Source organism: Tachypleus tridentatus, chromosome 11, assembly GCF_004210375.1.
Source record: "Tachypleus tridentatus isolate NWPU-2018 chromosome 11, ASM421037v1, whole genome shotgun sequence".
NCBI lineage: Eukaryota > Metazoa > Arthropoda > Merostomata > Xiphosura > Limulidae > Tachypleus > Tachypleus tridentatus.
The window spans coordinates 46,309,235-46,327,120 of NC_134835.1; the positions used below are offsets into that span (position 1 = coordinate 46,309,235).

The following is a 17,886-nucleotide window of genomic DNA, read 5'->3' on the forward strand; positions in this document are numbered from 1 at the left end:
CGAAAAGTTCGAGCATGTACAGTGAAACATAATGTATGATCAGAACAAATACTTACATCACACAATGATGTATGTAATTTAACCAAAGTTAATGATACTCCGACTGGTGACAATACATGCAGATTCTAATCCATCGTGGCATTCTGTTAAAAACACGCATTATCGAAAGGATATTAATTTTCCAGCAATATTATAGTCCTGATCATTAAACAAATTTAGTAACACATTATCTTGAAGGTCAAAAAGCCAATGGAACGCTCATACCCATAGCTTGGCTTGCGCAAAGTCCTGATGTGAAAAGTTTTGAAGTCGTATAGATGAGGTCAAAAGATGACCAATCAGTTTTACTAAATTGTTGAAGTAATATAGAGCACTTGGATTAATATTCTACAATATACATTGATAAAATTTATGGGACCATGAAAATATGGAGTAAATCAGAAATCTTAGAATAGTGGGACGTGTTATGCATTTTCTTTTCTATTGTCTGTGATAATGTTTTGTACCAGTAATAAATTCACCCTCTAGTTGTCTTCAGTAGTTCTTAATGTTTTGTTTTATCTTTGTTGAATTTTGAACAAAACGACTCAAGGACTTTCTGCATTTAAGCATCTCTAACTTGTAAATGACAGGATACAGATATAGCAAATAGTCACCACCACATTATAACGTCTCCGTGGCTAGAAATATCAATCGTGTTGAGCGACAGGTTTCGATTCCGTGATCAGCAGATTGTAATTCAAGCGCCCTAACCACTAGGCCGTGCCAGGTTCCTTGTGTGTTGCTCCTTTATGTGTATACCATAATTATTTCCATTAGTATACGTAATTTTTACCCATGTTAATCACAGCTTTTCATTTTGGAATTTTGTTTAAGCCTTTTAAAGCGAGTTTCTTGAATACTTCTGTGAGTGATGTCTGCTAATTTGATATCTTATCAAATAAATATGGTATTTGGTGAATTTTGTTTGTTTTATTTATTAAATTTCGCGCAAAGCTACACGAGGGCTAGCCGTCCTTAATTTAGTAATGTAAGACTAAATGGGAGACAGCTGGTCATCACCACCCACCATCAACTTTTGGGCTAAACTTTTACCAACAAATAGTGGGATTGACCGCTACATTATAAAGCTCTCACGGCTGAAATGGCAAGCATATTTGGCGTGACGAGGAATCGAATCCGCGACTCTCAGATTACGAATCGAGCGCCCTAACCAGCTGGCCATGCCAGGCTTAGTTTTTGTTTCTATTGGAACAAGTATAGTAATATCAGAAATTATTGTTTGATGCCTATCCCGACATTAAAGGTTATTAATCTTATTCTTATCTAGCCAGTTATAATTCTCAGAAAACACGTTACATAAGGAGGATAGAATGGCTAATTATAACACACTCCTTCTTAAAAAGTTGAAACATTACTAGCTTCTTTGTTTAAGAAACTCTCTGATTTATGTTATCCGCGTATATCCTAATTATCCTAGCTCAGACAATTATATCGAAGATCCTATCTTAAAGGCCATTGAGGTCAAGTAAAAGACAATATTGTCTGTAGAGAATGATAGGAAAAGCTTAAGATAATGTAGATAGATGCAGTGTTTTAGATCCTCTTCATTGATCGACTTCAAACTATGTAAGCTTAAGTTCAATGAATCTCAGCATGAAACGTTCCTAAGTAGTTTGATATAGATTCATGGCTCAGCTGGAGCAAATTGGAGCTCAAGCTTTCCTCAAACAACTAGCATTACAAATACCTCTTAGAAAAGAAATAAAGAATCAGCATTTGGTTGAAGCTGTGAGTCTTTGTTTGGTAAATATAGCAACAATCTTACGTGCAACTCCATTTGCAAAAATAAAACAAAATTTTCGCCGGAACAAATTACTCAAGAATATGTTTACTATCTTTAGTGGTTACAGAAAAAAACAACAAACCCAACAACACCTCAACAGACGCCACGATGATTAGTTTATAACACGTTTGGATTAAGAGGACATCCACAAAAACAAATTTTCGCAATTACGTTCCCGTAGTTTTTGAAACTTTAAAACGAAATAATTATTACAATTTATACTAAGTTAAGGTTAGCTGTTATTTACAAAAAGATTTTCAGTTACAGTAAATCTTATAAGATCGGAATTATAAAGTAAGTAAAATAATTTGTTTTTCTCTACATGTCCGGGGTGATTTACTAAAGCAGTTAATTTTTTCCATATGTACTCTTAGTACATTATAAAGTTTCAGCAATAAGAGGCAGATCCATAATTATTGCCAAGTTTACTACGATAAAAAAGTTTCTAAGGTGTACACTAGAGCTGAGATGAACTGGACTCAGTAAGTTAGCTAATCCAGAGCTGATTATATGTATCTTTTAGTCACTTTGAGATGATACCACTAAAGGTACATATGGGGTTTCTACTCTCTCAGCTTTCGTCGCAGATCACTGTTCAGTTTCGTCAGAATTAAGCGCTTTACAAAGTATTACGTTTCTATTAATTGTGTTCGATTCCGTTATATAGATAGGTTTATATTGCCTTACGTAGGTTTTGTTTACCAGGGTTTGAGAAATGGCAAACTAATTGAGTTAACTTACCGAGCGCAGTCTGCCAGCAACAACAAAAAGAGACAGAGTCCAAGAGCGCCATCTAATCTGTTGCACGTGCTGAACTTCATTTTCTGGATGAATCACTCAATAACGTTCACAAAATACCAATGTTATCTGAAAAAGTAAATACATACAAACATATATATCTATATATTCGAAAAAGAAGAAACTGTAACAACAACCAATATTTCAACCCTGGCATGGTTATCATCATTAAATATTATATCCTCATTTGTCGTAATTGTTAAGTTTAGAATTTCGACGTTTCTTTAATATAAATTGTTTTTCTTAAGGATATTTTGAAGAGATAACTAATATAAATTTCTAATTTGTCGTTATATAAAACAAAACCTAGTGGGGTTAAAAACAATCAACACGACTGAACAAGCAAGAACATTACATCTTACACCCTGTGCGAATGGGCTTGAAAAATGAACGCATTTCTGCATGTTTTAAATTTAAACAATAAACAAACAGGAAGTAATCAAAGGATATTTGTCTTTTAAGAACGTTTAAAATCCATCTATGCAAGTTCAAAATGTAATGGTCGATTCCGACCAAGGGTATGACAGAGAACGATATACAAAGAATGGAACGAATGTAACGCATAATGTTGCGTAATCCACTGGTATTTATAGAAAAAGAGAAGGTAAACAGAACTGGTTAACAAAGTTCCGGAAATTGTATCCAGCTAAAATTGATAATTGTATTATTAGTGAATAATACAAAAATAGCTCAACGAATATTTCTTATTAGAAAACGAAATTCGTAAGAAATGAAATACAAGAAACTGTTCATCAAATAATGCCAACAGATACTTTTATGGGGTCAATTATTTTCTTTCTTAATATGAAGATGACCTAAGAAGGTCGGTACGTTGTTCTGTACTTTATTTTAATTAAAGTTTTAATACCCTACTAGTAGTATTCAGGATACATTTTTACTTCAAGTGTTTCTCATCATCCTGAATTACCTTCTATACAATGCATAGTGTATACAATTTACAACAACCAGAACTGATCTCTTTCGTGAAATAACATTGTATGCATTAATTTTCTTTAAGGTAAAAACCTTTTATTTTCTAATTAGTAACTCGTTTTTCTGAATGAAATAAATAGCCTGACATTTTGTAATAATATCTATTATCTGAAAACGATAACATCGTACAAAGGTTTAATAAAGAAACTGATATAAGGTAAAGATTATAAAAGAAATATTCGAAAACGTATGAAAATGTTTGGTATATCAGCTTAATAAAACAGCCAGTAAATAAAGAGAATGATAATAAATGTAAAAATGTCTCTAAAATTCTTCAGTGCAAACTGAAACCATAGAAGTAAATGCTTTGAAATATTCTATAAACTGTTGAAGGCTATATAAATAACTTTGTGTAAAACATTCTTGCCAGGTCTAGTGTTATATAGGACTGTCATACTGTATTCTAAAAGCCATTGAAGATTATATTATAAACTGTATATAAAACATTCTTGTCAGGTCCAGTGTTATACGGAATGTTCATATTATTTTTATTCAGACAGTGAATGTTTAAGCGCCTTTTTCAGGTAATTTCATATCAACTCTATACGTGGGTCGTCCCAACTCTCCAGTAGAGATAAAAATAAAAGTTATCTATTTTTATCTTTTTCATTCGACTTTTTATAAACATTTGTTCTTTTACAGGTGCATTGATGATACTTTGATGTTAAACTGATGCACTTATGTTGTTTCCTTTCCTTTATTTGGGGATTCATTATAACCCACTCTGCGTATTGATACAGTCGTCACTCTGTAAATAAACGTTTACAGCTGTTGCCTACATGTAAAGAATGACATATGTTTTATTATTAGAAGATTATTTTAATATATACTTTAGTTTGAAAGGCTCGAGTTTCACCGAAAGGATGATTTTATTGCACGAGCTGCTGATAATTCCATTCTTGATTAACATAAACAATAAGTTAAATTTATAAGATTTTATTTTGGGTTGATTTTACAGATTTTACAGGCAAATCTATCAATAGGTTATTACAATATTTTTCTTGGATAATCTGGTAATATGGCTTAAATTTTTTGCCTCATGTATCATTACGTAACTTTTTCCTTGAATTATATTGGTATCAGGTCATCCCATAGTAATGTTCGAAAATTTAATACAGAAAGTGCATCATCATTTCTGTCTTTGTAAAAGGCTTTAATGACTAAAATGTGTAGTAGGACGTGTATAAAAATATTCAGACAAATAAAAGAAACTAACCCAACTCCACTTTTTCAGATCTTTAATCAAATAAACCCTTATGAAGATGGATGTGTCTGAGAAGCACATTAGACATATAATGCTTTTTGAGTTTGAAAAAGGCAATAGTGCAGCAGAAACTACACACAACGTTCAAGATGTTTATGGTGCAGTCTCTCAATGAAAGAAAACGTCGAAGGCGGTTTAAGAAGTTCTGGTCAGGATACTACAGCTTAAGTGATGTGCCATGTTCAGGTCGTCCTGTTGAGTTTAATGATGACTTGCAACTGGCTGCACTTGATGAAGATTGTGAGGTAACAGTTGAAGAACTGACACAGAAGCTTAATTCAACCCATTTAACAGTTCGCCGTCATCTACAACAGCTTTGAAAGGTATCAAAACGTGGAAAATGGGTCCCCCCCCAATTTGACAGAAGTCAACCTTAGAGCAAGTGTGAACATTTGCACTTCTCTGCACTCTTTTAAACGTAACTCACCTTTTTTGGACAGGTTAGTGACTGAAGATGAAAAATAGATATATTATAAAAATGTTAAGCGCCTCAGACAATGACTCAGTGCAGGTAAACTGGCAATAGCACAGCCCAAAATGTATTTCCACCCGAGGAATGTCTTGTTAAGCGTTTGGTGGGATATTGTTGGTGTGATCCACTTTGAGTTGCTGCCACTCAGTGTAACGATTACATCAGATTTCTATTGTTAGAGCGCTTGAATGTTACACTGAAAGAAAAGAGGCCTGCTCTGATCAATCGCAAAGGTGTTGTGTTACACCAGAATGCATGGCCCCATACAGCAAGGATCACATCTGCAAAATATTGAAGAGCTAGACTGGGGAAAACTTCCACATCCTCCTTATTCTCCAGACCTTGATCCATCTGATTATTATATATTCCGAAGTTTGCAGAACTATCTTGATGGAAAAGAGATTGGAATACATGAAGATATCAAAACTACCCTCTCTACATTCTTTTCCTCCAAACCCCAAAATTTTTATAGAAGTGGCATTCAGAAGCTTGTGAATCGTTAGCAAGAAGTAATTAATAATAATGGAACATACATTATTGATTAAATAACATTAAAAGTGTTTGAAATCCTCTCTTTTTTTCTGAACCTAAAATCGAACATTACACAAGGGATGACCTGAAATTTCTAGTTTTATATGTAATGATCACACAACGTTATTGAATATTTTTATATTCAGTTTATCTTTGTGGGTGGTGATATTATAACACTAATGGTATTATTATGATTTCGGTTGTATGTTTCCCGGTAGTTTTTGTGTCGATATGAAGATGTTTCAGAAGAAAATATAGAAACAAAATGCATATTTTATTTTCTTAAAAATTCTCTACGTTTTGTTAAAAAACAAATTTCTCGTAACTCTATCACTTACCTTCCAGCTAAAGGACTCAACTATTGGTAGTCAACGAGCGGATTATATAAAGTAAACATTACTTGTTTCTGATCTGAACTGGTTACTATTGTTCGAAACATATGTATTAATTATATTTATAAACGAGACTGTGCTGTAAAACCACAAAATTTCAGCCTTTTACCTATTACATATTCTGAGTAATAAGCCTCACTATGAATAACTTGTAGCTCTCTGTCAGTCGTAATGTGTAATGTGAAAATTAAATGAAATGCAACACTAATACAAGTTCTGTATGAATGGAATCCGAGTCTTTCGTATGGAAATTGGTGCCTGACATACCTCCTTAAAGTTTGTCAAATATAGTTAATTATTAGCTTTAAGACAGAAGAGTGTCACGTTAATAACCAATCACATTATTAACAAGGATTTTACGTTTCTGTCTTTGTTCTTCACGACCCCTCCCCAGGGACAGCGATAAGTTTTCAGATTTACAACGCTAAAATAAGGGGTTCGATTTCTCTCGGTGGACACAGCAGATAGCCCAATGTGGCTTTGCTATAAGAAAACACAGATACTCTTCGTGAGGACATGTTTACTTGTAGAAAACAGATTGAAGGTTTTGAATATAATACCATTTGAATGTTACTTACTAATTATAAATCATTTTCCTACATAATGATAACGTAAACATTAAAATTATAAACTTTTTCTTAATTCGATAGTGAAGACTTTGCTGTTTTTATTTGCTCTAAAGGTATTAATGTAGTCAGAAAGATTTTCAAAACTCATCTCCAACGCAGCCACACACCGTTATTACGGGTAGACACAAACGTGCCCCCGCCCCTCAGTAACACAGCGGCACGTCTGCGGACTCACACCACTAGAAACCGGGTTTTGATACACAGATAGCCAGCCCATTGTGGGGTTTTGTGCTTAATTCAAAACAAACAAGCAAAACAGATACACACACACACATATATATAACATTAAATAAACAGAACGTCGCAATTTACAGGAAACTTTCGCTTTAAAAAGTTTATTTGTGCTTTACTTCAAACCTTTTTAGGTCTTGTTTCTTTGATTTAGTAGAAGCTGTTTGATATTTAAGTTCACTGCCATACAGTATTTTTTCTTATTGATGTGATACATTTTTTAAATTTTTAATATTATAAATTTCTTTATTTAGTTGCCAATATATGTAAAAATATTTTTTTTCGGAAACAAAACTACCCTATATTGGGTATATTCTACCCTGTATTCTACTTGCACCTCAGTCACATGAGAACCCCAACCCCAAAAAAGCCAACAAAAACAAACAAAAAACACGTTTTGTAATAAAATATTTCTGTCCATTAATTTCGTTATATTTACACTTGAAACGGTGCCATTTTTCCTTGTTTAAAATAAAATCATGAGGTTTATGAGAATGTTTTGCATGTTTAATAATGAGTTATGGCATTAACACCCATAAGTGGACCATATAAAAATAACCCATAACTGGGGCGTAAAGCTACGATTCAGAGTTCGTTATGCAAACAAGCAAGATAATTTAGTTAAACGACTCTACAGAACGGTACATTTCCATGTTCTTTAAATCACGTGACTTCAACGGTCTCATCAAATTCAACTTTCAAGTCATTAGTACAGCTGTGCTACAATTGTAGTTATTAGGATGTTTAATACCAAGCCTAATTTATGGTCTAATGCACTAGCTAGATTGTCGGTCAAGTGGTAAGTAGAAAGTCTCCAGGTCGTCTTCAGTTTGTAAATTGTCATTCTGAGGACATTAAGGCAGAGAAAAAACGCGAAGCTAATCTAAATATTAGTAGCGTTATCATAAGGCGTATGCAATGAAGGGCAGTATATGCACTAACAAGACACTATTATCACTGTATAGACAATACAGCATTACCAGAAATTACTATTGTTACTAACTGAACAATTATGTATTATTCATAAACTCTGTTACTAATAGGCCAATAAACATCAAGTAAGGAGTAAACAACACAAATGTATATACACGTGTTTTCGAACAGCGAATTAATTTTGAGTGATGTTATTATTCCATATATTATGATACTAATGCGTAGTTTTCATCTAATGAACAATAAAGAGTTTAATATGAATAAATAATATAAAAAACGACAAAACGAAAAATATTCATTGTATCATTTTCACCATGTCTCTAGAGCACAATATGAAATATGTGATAGAATGTACCATGTACGTTATTTTAAACGGATTTTATTTGTTTGTTGTTTAACATAAAGCTACACATCGGGTTATTTGTGTCCTGACCAAAGCGCGTGGTTATTTTATAGCTGTAAGTTTTTGTACCTAGAAAATATACAAGATAAAACACGGTTTTCAAGAATTTAATCAAATAGAGTACTCTAATTATCAGAATTATGATAACCTGGGGGAATTAGACGATAAAACATTCAAATCATTTTGACATACAAAATTCTTATAACTTAAAAATTATGCTAACTATTGATGAATCACGGCCTAAAGCGTTTACACCTTCCATTCGTTATTGGAAAATTACAACTTAGCGTGCGTACGTTGTTGATGATAAACGCAGGGGACTATTGTTGTAGTTCAACACGATATTTTTTAAGACGCATTAAATGATACTGAGAGATTTTTTTTTTGATAAAAATAAATAGTTTATTTTTATATGTAAAAGTTACTTTGAAATTTTTTAATAGTGCCAAAGATGAAAAAAATTTTGCGCGTAATTCTGTGATTGTAAACAGTGCTATTGATGGACGAACTTGTGGAAGTGATTTTTGTGCTTGTCACTAGTGCCAGTGACAAACGAACTTATGCAAGCGATTTAGTGATTGTGATTAGTGCCAGTGATGAACGAACCTGTGTAAGTGATTTTTGTAATTTTAAGCAGTGTTGGTCGTGAGTAAACTTATTCTAGTGACTTATCTTGTCTAGAAAAGTGAGGTTATATAGCACATGAATATTATATGTATGACTTGTTTTCTGTTACATAATATAAAGTACTTAGAGAGCAGCTCTCATAATGAATATACTTTAGCTTTTAGTAATCTATTTGCTATACATTATTCTAAAATTAAGATTGCTCATGACAAGCCCCCAGTAAAGATATAAAAAAATTATGTATTTACGTCGATAGATGTCAGACGTGCATAAATAATATTGATGGCTATTTCGAACATCTTAAATTTTAGATGGATTTATTATTTGTGTAAACAAACTTTATCGTTTTACTTTAATCCATCCTTTACTTATTGTGGCTGTGAAAATTTTCTGTAATATGTTTAACATTATTTGATTCCAGTTTGATGAACATTATCCATACTCATTTATTTTACTTTATTAATGTTTTTTTTGTTTATTGAATTTCGCGCAAAGCTACTTGAGGGCTATCTGTGCTAGCCGTCCCTAATTTAGCAGTGTAAGACTAGAGGGAAGGCCTAGTCATCACCGCCCACCGAAACTCTTGGGCTGATCTTTTACCAACGAATAGTGGGATTGACCGTTATATTATAACGCCCCCATGGCTGAGAGGGCGAGCATGTTTGGCGCGACGGGAACGCGAATCCGCGATCCTCAGGTTACGAGTCGCACGCCTTAACCCACCTGGCCATGCCGGGCCTACTTTATTCTAACGATTCAGTTTTTCCCAGTTTTGTTGAGATAGATATTTAAACAAATTACTAATAAAGATTTTATTCTTAGATTCGTGATTATTACTCTAAGTAACGATAAAAAAAAGAGAATTTGATGCATATCTTTCGCTAAGGTAAAAAAATAAAAATACCAGATTTTGTCACAAAATGCAAGTAGTTTAAATTGTTTGATGTACAAAAAAATTAAAAGAAACTTAAAGTTTTATTGTAAGCAAAAAATTAAATCGATGAGAGAACAAAGCAAAACGAATTAAAACAAGCCACAACTGAGTTAATTTCTAAATCTCTGCTCAGATGAATTTTTTTCAAGATTTAGCCAGAAATAATATTATGCTGGAAACATTCTTTACAAAATTTTATATAGGCCTCCTGCTAGTACAACGGCATGTCTCCGGATTTGCAACGCTAAAATCAACGGTTCGATTCCCCTCGGTGGGCTGAGCAGATAGCCTGAGGTGGCTTTGTTATAAGAAAAAACACACCTAAAATTTTAAGTTACTAAAATTTCGAGGATTATCGCTTTAAATTATGTTATAAGAAAATTTATCATTGAAACCTTGTGTTTCGCATTACAGGTGTTTCTATTGTTAAACTACATAAATTTATTAGATAGTTATAAGTGGCATTGATTTCTGAAAAATAAACCTTTATAATAATGTAGCTCTGAAGGTGAAAAACAACGTTAAATATCGGTTTCAAAGAATAGTTATTTTGAGAGAAAATCTAAACAACCGCTTACAATATTGTTGAGAAAATCTTTTCAAAATTTGCGTAAAATTTAAATTTACGACCTAACTAGGTTCTTTCTACTCAGTTCTTTAGCTCTATCACTAGGCATAAAAATTTTGAAGTAAAACAGAACGCTTATTAAAATACACGTACACTTTTTTATTTATTGCTTGTTTAAAACGAAAAATAGGGGAAAATAAAAAGATATAATTATGCTGAAATTCGAAAGATAACAATTATTAATACAAACTATTACTACGTTCTGCTATCATAGTTGAGTCTAAAGGAATAATGGTTTACTTATAATTTCCGGTTTAACTTCTGAACGTACCACAAAAATTGTTTATAACGTGAACACTATCATTGCAGGCTTAAACACAATATTTATATTTTTCTGTTTGTTTGATTTTTAATTCCGCACAAAGCTACAGGAGAACTATCTACCCTACCGTCCGTAATTTAGCAGTGTAAGACTAGAGGGAAGGCAGCTAGTCATCATCCACCACCAACTGTTGGGCTATTCTTTTTACAAACAAATAGTGGGATTGACAGTAACATTATAACGCCCCACGGCTGAAAGGGCGAGCATGTTTGGTGTCGGGCCATATTTTTATGAAGCAATACATATATTATGTGTCGGAATATTCAAATGATACCATTGAAAGTTCATAAATATCAGTCAGTTCTACCATGACGTTAATATATTTCAGAACAGAACATATACTTTAATATTGCCCCTTTCATGCTTCTGGATTTTAGTCTTATAATACATTTTAGTTGTATATATATATATATATATATATATGTATTCAATACGGTGCATGACTAGCAATATTCTTTCTAATATTTAGATTATAAGAATTAATCTATGTTAAGTAAAATTAAAGTATTTCTAAAATTGAAGTAAAACTTGAATAGGTCAGCTGTTTTACTTGTTTTAAACAATAAATCAAAACCTATCGACAGTACTTTCAAACTAACCGTATTATATCAATGGTAGATGATGTTTTCCAGCTACAAAAATTATTTTCATGTAGGACAAAGGTCTCTGTGAAATACGTGCCAAATTAATTGAGCAACGAATTTCAGCCCTTGACTTATGTATACGAAAAACTACTGGAGGGAAGAAAAACAAGAGAAATAAAGAAAGATATGAATTATGAACTGAAAGGAATTATAGTTGTAGGTGATACTTGAGACGGCATATAGATAGAACAGTCTATGAGTAAATAGAAAAAAAAAACGGACTGTATCCATGTTGAAGCTTAGAATATTAAGGATAAGGGCAAAGAGACTAGATCCAGCTGGGTTTCTGTTATTGGCTATTGAGAGAAAAAGAAATTAGTAGGAATTTGTTACAGACCACCAGATGAAACTGATGAAATTAGTGAGATTAAGATTCCAGCTGTTAATGAAGTCATAATTATGGGTAATTTTACTTTCGGACATATTGATTGGGAAAAGCTAGAGTCAAATCATGAGTAAAAAAAAAGGTTTTCAGAAACTATACAAGATGGATTTCTTCACCAAGAAATAATGCTATTTTAGATTTATGGTTAACTTCTAATGTAGAAATGGTTGAGAGAGTGGAAGCTGGAAAACACCGAGATACAGGTGACCATTGCTTTATTAGATTTGATGTTTTGCTGAATATGTAAATCAGGAATAATAATATTTTGATTTTAAATTTCAAAAAATAATTTTGAAGGAATGCAACAAGGATTATGCGTTGTGAATTTTGTTGCTGAGTATTTGGAGATAACGAGCAAACTGAAAAGTTTTAAAGAAACATTTATCAATATTCAAAACAAATGTATTCCAAATGGAAAGTAAAAAGCAGCTGGAAGTTCAAAACTAGGTTGGCTTACATAGAATATAAAAATAAAATTAAAGAATATCAAGACAACTTTAGGAAATTTAAATTGACTGGTATTATAGAAAATTTACAAGATTATAAAAAATCAATAAATTCGTCAAATAGAAATTATAACATCCAAAACGATGTATGAAAAACATATCTAAAAACCAAAATTAACAAAAAAGATTTTTTAAAATTACATTAGAGGTAAACAAAATATTAGGATGGAGATGATAAAGGAAGGCTTCTATCCGATGATTATAAAATGGCTAGGTTATTAAGTTCTGCATTATCTTCAATTTTTAATAATGAAGATTCAAAGAGCACCCTTGTTTGAACCAATGATAAGTTAAAACAATGTTGAACTAGACAATTGGATAAATTCTAACTTACTACAATAAAATTGGGACGTTTAAAGATGATAAGACTCCTAGGCTAAATAATATTTTCCCGAGGGCTTAAGGAGGTCAAAGGTTGGATATATGAGCCACTTGCTACAATTTTTGAATGGTGGCCAATTACCAACCGATTAGAAATTAGTTATTGTCACTTCTATCTTCAAGGTAGGTAATATAAGTTGTAACAGTAATTATAGGTCTATTAGTCTTACATCAGTTGTGGGAATAGTTTTGGAAATTCTGATGAACGATACTATGCAAAATAATTTAACAAAGTTTATAATTTTATCAGATAGTCAACATGGCTTCACTGTGAAAAAATCTTGCATTGCAAACCTTTTGACATACTTTGAAAATGTTTCTGCTTATATGGAGGTGTGGATAAGGGTATGGATATAGTGTTTCTGGATTTTTAGACAGCATTTGACAAGGTGCCATATAAAAGACTTGTAAGGAAACTTATGTCTATAGATGTCAGGGATAAATATGTAACCGGATAGAAAAGTGACTTGATGAAAGAAGACAGAGGGTCATTATAAATGGAGTTCAGTCAAACTGGATTAATGTTTTAGGACCATTGCTCTTTTTGATTCACGTTAATGACAGGAAAGAAGGAATGGTTAATAAATTATACAAATTTGATGATGAAATCAAAGTATTGGGTGTTGCTGCTGTAAAGAGGATGCTGCTACTTTACAAAATTATTTAGATCATTTAATGACCGGCATGGTCAAGTGTGTTAAGGCGTTCGACTCGTAATCCGAGGGTCGCGGGTTCCGATGTTTATGTATGACAGGTGGGTTTCAATTATTATAAATGGAAGATATTACATGTAGGATCATGATTTGGATTATAAGTAACATTCGGATGGGACTAACCTTAATAGTGTCATGAAAGAAAAATATCTTGGTTGGGAAAGAGGTTGATCAGTCTCTTAAGCTATTCAAACAGTGTGCTGTTCCTAGTGGTAGAGTAAATAGGATTTTAGGTTATATCTACAGGAATTTTGAAAAAAGTATAAAGATGTTATAATTTCCTTGTATAGTTCACTGGTTAAGCCATATTTTGAGTATTGGGTTCAGTCTTGGGCTCCTTGCCTTAGGAAAGACACTGAATTGTTGAAAAAGGTTCACAAGAGGGTTACTAAAATGGTACCTGGGATGGAGGGAATATCATATGAGGAGAAATTAAGATTCTTAAAATTGTTTTCATTTGAAAAAAAAGAGTTGGAGGAAATCTTATTGAAATGTTTAAGATTGCAAAATAAATTGATAATGTTGATTCATTAACATTTTTTCATACTTAACAGCGAGATTTAAAGACACAAATGTAGAATCAGACAAGGTAGAAGCCGTCTCCAGGTAAGAAAAGTTTATTTTTCCAACAGGATGGTTGGCCTATGGAATTGGTTGCCTTTGGATGTTGTGGAGACTGTAAATTTGAGTTTAGAATAAAGCTTGATAGATATATAAACGATAAAGTCTGGCTACTGTTTTAAAAATAATTTATTTAATAGTTTTAGTTTGGATTAGAGGATGAGAAAGCCGAGATGGACCAATAGTTCCCTTGGTGTTCCTAAACATTATGTTATGTTATACTATAGTTGTAAATGATCCTATTCCAAAATATTTCTGTAATGTATAAAACTCTTAAGACTTTTTTTTGCACACACACACACACACACACACACACACACACACACACACACACACACACACACACACACACACACACACATATATTTATAAATTTGTGTTGAACTATGGTCTTAAGTCGATCGATAAATCACTTTCATATATCAGGACCGATGTTTAAATTGTTTTGGTGGCTGAAGCTTAAATATTTTTGTTTCAATTTTTCTTAGGGAAAACATTTTCCGTTTAGTCTACCTATATGATTGTTGTACAAATAATTAGGTACTGCTCGAAAATACACAAATCTCATTTCTTACTTTTTTTTAGTAAAAAAACATAATAACATGTACCGGAATATAAAAAAATAAGCTCCCAATAATCAAACGACCTATCAAAACCATCACAACAACTAACATGTAGCAATGTATTACAGCTTTTACTTTAGTTTGATAATACATTTACTTATCCGTGAAAGAGACTAGCATTATTCACTTTTGAGTGATTTCTGTGATAATAACAACAATAAAAAACAGAGAAATTTTGAAGTATTTTATTATTTTATGTTATATTTTCAATACTGTGCCTAATTTTGAGCTGGATGAGGCTTAATGGATAATATGCTGAGCAATGAAACCGAGGTTTTATAGTTCGTGTCCCGTTACCACAAAACTGTGTTTCGCACTGTGGGGCCACGGCTTCGTTATGAGAGTAACTGTCAAATCTCCGCAATGTATTAAAGTAGACCCAGAACTAGCAAGATCATATATCCCTTATGAAACTTAATGCGCATGTCAGGAACAAACAAAGTGTCTTAAGTTTAGTTATCGTACCACCTATAGTTATAAAGTATGGCTCGAACTGATATCTTATTACAGATAAATCAAGTGTTAGATCTCTAATTACAAAAACATGTTTTGTTCGTTTATATCCTGTTTAATCCTAGACGTTAATCTTTTTAAGCACTCAGAGTCAGTTCCATTCAATAATATTCGTATAAAGTTTCACCAATTTAATGAAAGATTAAATGCATCAGTAATTTTTAAAAATTATGTGCAGTCACCTATCTTTTCTGTTTCTAATTTCCTTGAGTAATATTTCGTGTTGGTTTTGAACTAGCTATAATTTCTGTAACATTATTAAGTAATTTTAAAATACTTTTATAGTTAAACAGCTGGTAATCTGTATGTATAAATCTTCAAATAAAATCACTATTAGATAATGTAGAATAAAATAACTTGAATAAAAGTTGATCGCCTTGTTCACACACTTTTTGAAACCTTATCGTTAACTTTAAGTGTATCTTAGACTCTTGATGGGCACAGTTATTTATTTGTAAAACTATGTTTCAGTAGCATTTAAATCTATTAGTAGAAAAAATTGACCTTATATATATATATACTTGTAAAATACAACAGAATATGATAAAATATTCAAGTATCATTGTCATAGTTGTATTATTTTTATTACACAGGTTGACGTGCAGCGGGGACTTAGATAGATTGTACATATTTTCCTTAAGAAATGACTAAGTTAAGTTGAAGGCTCAAAACACGTGTTTAAAGACAGTCGATAAACTCTTTTCAATCCAAGTTCGTAAAGGGCTCTTCTACCAAGGGCTTATTTCAAGAACCTAGAAGTTCAGAAAAAATACAGACTGAAGTAATCGATTCCAAAATAACACAAAGCTACAAAGAGTGATGAAGAGTAGCAATGAAACAGCAAAACTATTGTGAAGGACATCTGGTGTCGAAATAATTATGTTGTTCGGAAGGGTTGACTCAACAAAGGCGGATATATTATTTATGTTTAAAACAATTTTCAGTACAGCGCTGTTCAGAATAATTATTCTAAATCCCTTAACGTATTGGTATAACATTAACCGGATGACTGTTTTGACTGTAAATGGTATTATGTACCAAAGTATTTAGCAACACGTTAAGAATACTTAAGCCTTAATTTGAAATCGAGGTAAGAATATTGCACACATTGTACTAAGTAAACTTAGAGACGGTATCTGAAAGACTATTGCATAAAGCACGAAATTATTTTAATAAAAATTGGCATAAAGTGATTTATTATATGATCTCGACAGATACTTTGTATATAATGAACGTAGTACTAAGTACCTCTCTCTAATGAATATATATTTAAGAAATAGACATCAAACTGGCCACCATGCTCTAGATGTTTAGAATTAGTATAATATTCATAGTTTATATATTTTTAATTATTTATATATATATAAATAAATTTAAAAAATAATAATAGTGAAAAAATAAATGAGGGAAAAAAGACAACTCAAGACATTGCCTTGAAAAGGGCCGGAGCACTGTAGGTTACTCTGGCCCTAAAGCACTACAACTATAACATAGTAGTAGCTGAAATGAAAGTTAGGGATGGAGGAAGAGGTCTTTTGCACCTGACCATCCTGGGTATCTAAAATTTCCAATATATCCAAATAACCACAAAGAAGAAAGCGAACGCATCGTACTATAGTTATTCAGCTTTTGAATTATAATTATTAGTAACAATAGTGTAAAATATTTTAGGATTTTAACATCTTTGTCTTAGGTTAAGAAAAAAAAGAGTTCATTTGTAAAATGCTCCCTAGTGGCGCAACGGTATATCTGCGAACTCACACCGCTAAAAACTGGATTTCGATACCTGTGGTGGGCAAAGCACAGATAGTCCATTATGTAGCTTTGTGCTTTAATTCCAACAAAAGCTTTTATAAAACTATTCGTGCATTTTTTGCTGTTGTTTATGGTATGTCTGTTAAAAATATTTATTTTAGTAAGGACAAACGTTATGCATCAAAATAACCATACGAGAAACGTTCGCTTTTTTTAGGCTTAGCTCTGCTTTTTTGCAGATTTTTTTATCCTCTTATTTTGTCTATTTCGTTTTCTTAATCAGAGTCACTGGCTAAGAGATCTTTCATTCAATCAGGCCTGACATGGTCCAGGGATTAGGGTGTTCAAATCACATTCTGCGAGTCATGGGTTTGAGTCACAGTCACCAAAATTACTCATTCTTTCATTCGTAAAGGCGTTATAACGTGATGGCTAATCCCACTATTCATTAGTAAAAAGAGTAGCTCAAACGTTGGCTGTGTGTTATGTTTACTAGCTACTTTCTTCCTAGTATATCATTGCCACGTTAGACACAGCTAGCACAGATAGTCCTTGAAAAGCTTTAATGAAACGCTATTTATATGTACAATATAATACTTTAAAAGCTTCTGTTTAACTGTCAAAAGGTGACAAAGCGTTATAAGCCAGTAGGTTGGTTTTCAGATTTTAAACAAACCGTACATTTTTCAGTTTTTTTATTTTTAATTTTTGTCTAATTTAGCAAAGGTTACCTCATGAGCTC

General features: G+C 32.3%; 1 protein-coding gene across 1 annotated transcript in view; it reads right to left on the bottom strand.

The window, feature by feature from the left end:
- The window catches only part of LOC143232088 (glutamate-gated chloride channel-like), a 164,188-nt gene that overhangs the window by 90,257 nt on the left and 56,045 nt on the right, over window positions 1-17,886 (bottom strand). The window contains exon 2 of the mRNA XM_076467158.1: window positions 2,588-2,713. Within this exon, the coding sequence (XP_076323273.1) occupies window positions 2,588-2,667 (80 nt within the window). The 5' untranslated portion in view covers window positions 2,668-2,713. The remainder of the gene's footprint in view (window positions 1-2,587; window positions 2,714-17,886) is intronic.